The following is an 8,161-nucleotide window of genomic DNA, read 5'->3' as shown; positions in this document are numbered from 1 at the left end:
GTAGAATAATAATCAGAACTATAACAGGTATGATCATGGAGGGGAATATCACTGGGAACTCATTAATAGCTAGGTATGTACATAGCCGTCCATAGTTCACTGTAGCAGATGCTGAAGTAATAACTTGCTTCACGAACCGTCACGTCCATGCTTTGTGATTTCATGAAAGAATAATATAACAATTAACACCAAAATAAACTGTGAAAGCGCAACAGCAACAGTAAGTGTAAATTACTTGCGAATTAAAATTGTATCGAAAGATAAAGGAAACGAGCAATGCCATCTATCAATTTTACCATTAATAGTGCACGGTGCCAACATAGGGAACATTTTATACTACCCAACTGATGATAATACCACTAAGTTTTAGTCAAAAAATAATGGATCCTCTAATTACATGCCAGAATCCAGACAAGAAGGGCAGTAATAGATAACAAGATAATGTTATGATTTGTATCTGCAATGATCACTTCATGTAGCTGACGACACGGCGTGACACAATTTAGTATAGATAAGAACAATAGTGGATTTATCGTCGTCGACAACGACCCAATAATAAAGTCGATACTGAAGATGGCTGCTGTGTCAATTCTGTAAATAAAAATGATAAAATTAGATGACATGAAGCATGGAGCAATGGTAGCATTCATATAATGTGAAGCTGTTTATTAAGCAGAAAGTTCGATTGCTATTTGAAGAACTAGTGCCACACGATAAACTTCATCGCGGCAACCTCTATCAGTAATACTTATCTTATTTATCCAGCATTTCACGTTAGTTAATTCATTCAATTATTAAAAACTGCCGCTATGTTAACTAAATATGCACACATTGTTGCGTACTGTGGGTGCAGCAAGTCAATATTTGGCAGGAGAAGGGGATGCCTAACTTGTGTGTTTGCTTACATAAGTGTGGATTAAGTACTCTTCGGATAAGAAGCACATCATCCATATGATTGCAGTTTAAGCTGATGTGATGGCTATAATTTGTGAACTACTTAAAATGACCGATAGTGATTAATGATGAAGATTCTTTTGGGGCTTTTTTGTTTCCGCTAGAATAAAAATCGAAGGGATAGTCCGAAGGAGGCGCCATAGTACCGTCCATCGTCAAAAGCTAATCCGCTCCATTTCGCCAACAATCAACAATCCGTCAGCTATTTTAATCATCCGTTTATACGGGCGCGCCTTACATAATATAATGATTAAATAGCATTCAGTTCTACGGTCATGATGTGGAACATTGTATCCGTGATATATTCGTGACACACATATATAACGAAGACTACGGCTGAAACTGAAAATGACTGACATTAATACCTATATTTGAAACATGAAAAATGATGATCACTTGTTTTGGCTACGCACATCCGCGTCACTGTGTCAAACAAATGGCTAATCCATATAGGTCAGTCAGTGACATGAATCTACGTTAGTCCGAAGAAATTGAATAAAATGCTTGAAACAACTTGTATGCCAGCTAAAAGCATGGGGAAGGCGAAACAACGGTATGTTTCACTGGTAAGCTAGCGGAGGCTGATATGAACTTTAAACTGGTCTACTCGTGTCAACGGGTTAAATCTAATGCTAAATCCATATACATAGACTTAGCATTATATGTATCTAAAGAGAGCGAGAGAGAGAGAGAGAGAGAGAGAGAGAGAGAGAGAGAGCGAGGGGAGAACGAGATTTCAAAAAATAAGCAGGAGATAGGAATGACGAACAATTTGTCTCGTAGTCAAATACTACTTACGTTGCTAAAAAAAGTTCGACTACCAGTTAGAGTAGAGTTTGATTCAAAGGATTCGTCATACAGAACGAACTGTATACATCACCTTGAAATTGCTCGTCTGTGCACCGTTTTTTTCGCGTGTTTCGCTCAAATGTGTAAGCTGAACAGTCTAAATAAATTCTAGTAATAATAAATTTTTAGGATGGCGTCAGGATATTCATGTACTGCTATGAGGTAATTACCCACGATGCACTATTTAAGAATTGCACACCTTCAATGATAAAAGAGATGGAGAAAAACGATGCAATACATGCATTAAAATGTAGTATATATGTGAGTAGATGGCGTATATCACAGGACAATTTGTATGGCCATTAAAGCCAGCAAGCATTTTAACAAAAATTATCAATAACAACAATATGCATTACAGAATCGTATGAACACATTACAGCGAGAAATAAAGTGCGAAATATCTTTATCATGACTTCATCCAAAATACCGACTATTCATTAAATAGCATAAGGTTTTATAACAGCCAGTCACTGAGTTATTTGGTGTCATTTAAACTTTTTTTCTAACAATTATGATGATTATTATTTTTATTATTTATACCATGTTGGTCCAAATGCAAAAAAATCGTATCCAGAATTTAATTTAGACTGACGAAATGCATTTAGTGTATAGATAAACTACATATAAGTTCACATATATATATTTATATATATATATATATATATATATAAACACCTACCTTATGCATAAGGAGAAAATCTATTCAAACAGCTACACATCCTGTTCTGTTCTCGTCTCACCTTTTGCTTCACATAGCTCATATTTTATTCCCAACAGCTAATTAAATTAACCGGTCGCAAAATTAACCAATTTTGTGACACAACAACAAAACAATGCTCCACCGCAGTCCACATTTAATGTCTGTATATTATTCTTAATAGCCCTATCATCTGTAGCAAATATAGATTCAGAATATTCTAAGGCGATCAACGCCCCGATTTTACAATTAGTCTTTTTGCGGTAAATCAATAACCACTTCAATAAGATAGCTCGGACGTCCAACAATCAGCTCGTTTCGAAAAATCCTTCCATATCGTCGTCGTCTTCCATTTCTTCTTGAAAGTCTTCTCCTTCGTTCCCATATTCGCCATGCTCCAGAGAACAGCTTGCTTTCTGTGAGTCTTCGAGAGCGAACAAAGCATCATCATCCTCGTCTTGGGATTTCTCTGCCCGTTGACGTTCCACTGTTTGCTTCATATCGGCGGCTAAATAGTCTCTACAGTATCAATGATAACGAAGAAATAAGCGAGAAGTATATTACACTATGTGTATTCAAAAAAAAAGAGATACACTTTTTAGACAGAGCTACACCACTGCACTACACATAATGGTTTATTATAGCCAACAGTCGACAAGTATATGCTAGCTCTATATATAAAAAATATTTTAAAGTATCTTCTATGCCACAAGTATATCTCCTATGCCATAGTTTCTCTGAAGTAACACGTTACTTATTTAGCGCCACAAAAGAACATACCGAATATGTCTTGTTGTTCCTGAAAGGCACCAACCATCCTGGTCGGACCAAACTTCTTGTCCGTCATTCCTAACGAAAATAGGGGCACACAAAAACAAGTTAATTATTCTTCTAATTAGTTTTAGTTCGAATGCACTCAACTTTAAATATTAATCATTGGTAGATTATAGCATACTCTGTACTTCGATAGTTTAAATTGAATATCAGAAGTTTTAATCAATGAACAGAATCATCCTTTGAATCCAGTAAATATGTATGTTTTGAAAAACAATAGCTTGCATTTGCTCCTAAACGCGCATGATAGGACTTGTCGCACCTACCTGTGTACGAGTTCCTGTACACTGTTAAGTCCGATATCACATAAGTGGTAGAGAAGCTGTCTTGAATGTGGGAGACGGCCCGGAATATATTTACAACGAAGCATTCGAGTATTCCGTTCACGAACTTCACGAGCGTCAATGTCCTCTTTACGATGCCGTTTATGTCGATAACCTGATGGGGCTATCTGCACTGGGACAACGTGTCCACCGCGAACAGCCGGTGCATCCCAACTGCTTCCTCCTTGAGCCGTGGTTGGATCAGCTTCCGCGGTAAAATGCACGGTTCTCTCAGAACGAACATTCGTCGATACTTTCACTCTACAATCCAAGGTTTGGAACGGCTTCGCAGACGGATCAGTACGTGGATCGAAACCGTACCGAACCTATAAAATACAGATTCAGACATAATTAGACACGTGTGTCCTCATTAAGGATTTCGGCGATTTCTGTCGGAAAAGGTGTCGCTGATTAATACTGGATAACATAATTGCAGTGGATTTTGCCTGTTGGAATCTAAATGCAAAGCAGGAGTATCTCAGACTTTAAAACTCATTGGCTCGGACAGAAATAGCCCATCAAAAATTAATCAAATTAACCGACATATTCTAAAATAAATTTACAAGAGCTTACCCAGCAAAGACGAAATGGTCCTTGGTTAACACAATACGCAAGTCCCACAATAACCGTCTTCAGGTGAACTCGATCAATGTCGAGTTCATGTGACAAGGCGCTTTTAGTCCAAACAGGACGACGTTGAAAGGCCTCCGCAACTCGAGCACGTAAATGTTCGTCTACCAGCTCGAACAATTCAATGGCCTAAATCGAGTATATTACCAATTATATCGACACTACGTGATTTACCTTCAGTTAGGCAATAGCCTAAATAGCCAATAGAATTATGTGACAAATATATGTGTCTAGCCGATAAATACTATATATTTATCGAGATAGGCCAACTTAAACGTTAGACTACGGTTCAAGCCATATAAAAACATATACCAGTTAATAATATGGTATTGCAAATCCGTCATTTCAGGTCCTTGTCCTTATAAGTACACGTACATATATTTAGATGACTTAATAAGTAAATAGAAAGAAATAATGAAAAAGTATAAACCTCTGGCAATGCCTGCTGGGGAACTTTATCGCCGAATGGAGGCGCAAGCAGCCTCACAATGGTGGCATAATTCGTCCGTTGCTTACGCAAAACAGGCAGTCCAGCCTCATCCTTGCGGTGAAGCCGAGTTCCTGTCACGTGTCTATACACGCCCGTATAAGGTAAATCCATTCGAGTAAACACCTAACATACAGCCAGCATCATACACACAAAAATAGGCAAAAGTGATTTCAAGGCACACGCTAAATATGAAACAAAAAATCACTCTAGCGTGTAAAAAAAATACCTTTTAAAGATTTCACGAACTTAAATAAGCCAAAGTTTTGAAACAGCAACAAACAAACCTGCGGCACGATAAACAGGGGAACAGAATTGGATTTGACGAAGCTATCAAATTCGAGACCAGTTATGTTAATTTCCACCAGCTCATTTCGTATATCCCTTCCGATACCGTTTCCCATGTCAGTGATATGCTTTCTCTCACTAACAAATGGTCTAGTACTGCCCTCGTTAGAACTGGTCTGCGTTTCATTGTTACCAGATGAACTTAAGTCGGGCAGTTCCCTTAAGTTGTCCTTTGGCTTTTCCAGGGCGATGGCCTGTGTATTGGATGACGAGTCCACCTAAAACATGCATAGCAATAATTCAATAAAAAATTAAAAAATCCTTACATTGGTTGATACTCCTCACTAGCGTAATATAACTATACCGGTTCATATACACAATTAGTTTTTTGATTTAAGTTCGGAGGCAATTTCCTGAAGACTGCATCCCTGGTTGCTCCTAAATGCTAAAAAAAATAGTGCATACTATAACAATAATCATTGGACTTTATAGTTATTTTAGTTAAGTGTATACCTATACATTTTTTACTTTAGATTATTACTTCCTAAAACGAAGGGCCTTATTATCAAGCTCCCTCATTCACTAAATATCTTTGTAGCACCTTTTCTTTACGAACAAGGCCGAGACTTAATTCGCTTTTCGCACTCATTGTGGCAGACGTCCCTTCCTTACTAAGTACAGCTCTTTGGCTAACAAGGATCGCAGGCAGGTACTGAAAATCGGCCATTCCATCGAACTCATAAACGTGTCGGACCACACCCAGCGGCTCACTGTGGCAAATCACCTTTGAAGAAGATAGTACCCTCTATTATGATAAATTTACCTCGATCATCTATATTCCATGGCTAACAGCAGTTCTACTACACCGCCGACGGGACTTTGACATTGAGATATACAAAACAGAATTAAAAGTCTTCATTTTTCCCACCTGTCCGGTGCGACGATTCCGATAGCGACGCACGACCGCCCATATGCCAATGATGTCGCGATGAGTTCCGAAGATACCTTTCGAACAACTGTCACCTTCTACAAAAATTGTAGTATATAGAACAATTCGAAAAAAAAAGCAGTAGTACTTCGTCCATTTCGTAGTGCTCGAAACCTGGTTTTATAGCTTATTGCATATTATATTATATTATTTATTATACGTTATTATACCGTAGACGTGCACTAAGTCGGCTACACCGTATTTGCGTTTGGCCGCCTAGCTGGTGTCCTAGAAAATATTTTAACTACGATACAATTGCATTGCTTTCTGCGACTACTGCAAGTTTCAAAAAACTACTTGTCAACTCGTCACTCACAAGTAGTCGCTGATCCGAAAACAGCGATTTCACCAGAAGCTAGAGTGTGTTGTCGACAATTGTACTCGAAGTCAGTGTGTTCCGGAAAAGTTCAGCTCTCGTTTTACTTGCCTAATGATACCCACATGTTCGTTGATCTCACTTCACTACCTCAAATCACCCCTGGTTGTCAAACCAGTTATCAGTAAAGCCGTTATCAATCGTTTCTTGAGTTGACTGCAACATCTCTATATCGCTATCCGCTCCTTGATATGCTTCTGTACAAACTGTTTGTTTCCGTGACAAGCAATTCGTATTTCTCGGCTGGCCACTTCGGTCATTTTTAAGGGTCAAAGCAAACAAGTTTGCCGCTTGCTTCGAGACTCCATGACCTCGTATATCGCATCGATCCCAAGGAAAAACGCGAACCTTGTCGATTTTTTTTTTCAGAAACTAAAATACGGGCAGGATTATATAATTTCTGCATCTGTCGTGATATTAAACAACTTGGCTAACACTTTTCATGTCACACGCCAATAAAACAATTCCAACAAGCCTTCTCCAAAATGTATGCTATATTAAACTAATGTCTAAGTATGTTGTGAAAATTTGTACTCATACCTGTGCGGAAGTTAAGTTGCATCCGCATGTTTCCAACGTTAAACGTATGTTCTACCTGGGCTATTCCTCCAAGCATCGCAATAGCTCGTTTCTCGGACCCATCTCGAACAAGGCAAGGATGCTTAATTAAAACGAGATTAGAAAGTATTTGCTCCTGCTTTGGGTCAGAGACGCTGCCTACTTCAGTTGCGTACGATGGGCCCGGCTCCATTAGAAGCACAAGCAAACACGACACGCAGAGCACAAAACTATCTGTTTCGTTGATGAACGAAACCGGACGAGTGCATGGGAGCGGCTCCTTTGGGTGTAATGTGTTAATTATCTGCAAGTTTACCACAAATTATTTGTATTATAGAAATACGTAGGAAGTTTACAGTGAACAATGTAGCAGCATGCTAACAAGATGCCGGGTTAAGCCAATTAGGCTTTAACACTTTAAGCTAGTAATTGCAGTTTCAACTGATAGCTCAAACGGCCACGGTTTTTTCTTCGCCTTATCGGGCTTACAATGCTAATTGTGCGTGAGCCGTCGTAAATCTATGGAATGGCACTAAAATTTTTTGAGTTTTTAGTCCAATACTTCTATTATTAATTGTTTAAATAAAAGTAGTATATTTCTCGCACTTACCGGCTAAGCCACAAAACTAAATAAATATGTTCCTTGAGCTTCATTAATTTCAGTATTGCGTGACTATATCGGGATATAATCAGCCCATAACGTCATACTCACAGCTCAACACAATGTAACATTGCTTTATAAATAAAACACGAATAATCCCAAATCACTTTTTTTCAAATGTTTTAAGCGCAATGCGTTTGGTAGTCATCTGTCCCATCAAACCCGTCATCGCCGTTTGTAGAACACCCGCATTCCCTTTAGTTTTCACTCGGTTGTTCTGCTATGTTTGTAAACACAATGGCGAGCGACGGCGGAACATACACAAATGTAGACAGTCCCAACCTAAACCCAGCTGTTCTGGGAAAACTTCAGATTTCGGCAGATTAAATATACTATGTCTAACGCAAAAAAGGAACGGTACACATGAAACATATGAATAATCTTATATGTATATATATACTCGATTAGATAAAGCAATGCATTTTTCTATCCTTTTATTTCTATAAATTGGTAATATACAGTCGAATGGGCAGTTGCTGTATGCGATAGCTCACGGGTCGATATAATAGTAACTAA

At 38.4% G+C, this 8,161-nt stretch overlaps 1 protein-coding gene across 3 annotated transcripts; it reads right to left on the bottom strand.

The window, feature by feature from the left end:
- Positions 1 to 640: 640 nt before the first annotated feature.
- On the bottom strand, positions 641 to 7,838 carry l(2)37Cd (general transcription factor IIIC subunit l(2)37Cd). 3 transcript variants are annotated; one of them, XM_022855956.2, is made up of 10 exons: positions 7,595 to 7,838; positions 6,967 to 7,288; positions 5,991 to 6,088; positions 5,664 to 5,846; positions 5,062 to 5,340; positions 4,718 to 4,900; positions 4,231 to 4,416; positions 3,601 to 3,983; positions 3,281 to 3,349; positions 641 to 3,019 (listed from the first exon to the last, which is right to left on the bottom strand). In XM_022855956.2, the coding sequence occupies exons 2-10, from the start codon at positions 7,175 to 7,177 to the stop codon at positions 2,809 to 2,811; spliced, it is 1,803 nt and encodes a 600-aa protein (XP_022711691.1). In that variant the 5' UTR covers positions 7,178 to 7,288; positions 7,595 to 7,838; the 3' UTR covers positions 641 to 2,808. The 3 variants fall into 3 exon arrangements, with proteins under 3 accessions (XP_022711691.1, XP_022711692.1, XP_086823591.1); XM_022855957.2 differs by having other exon boundaries at positions 7,697 to 7,838; XM_086967465.1 differs by lacking the exon at positions 7,595 to 7,838 and adding an exon at positions 6,367 to 6,798 and having other exon boundaries at positions 6,967 to 7,056.
- Between the last annotated feature and the right edge of the window lie 323 nt (positions 7,839 to 8,161).

The sequence above is a fragment of the Varroa jacobsoni genome, unplaced genomic scaffold (assembly GCF_002532875.2).
Source record: "Varroa jacobsoni isolate VJ856 unplaced genomic scaffold, vjacob_1.0 scaffold_237, whole genome shotgun sequence".
Classification (NCBI taxonomy): domain Eukaryota; kingdom Metazoa; phylum Arthropoda; class Arachnida; order Mesostigmata; family Varroidae; genus Varroa; species Varroa jacobsoni.
Note: the sequence above shows the minus strand (reverse complement) of the source record. Positions and strands in the feature narration are given on the sequence as shown.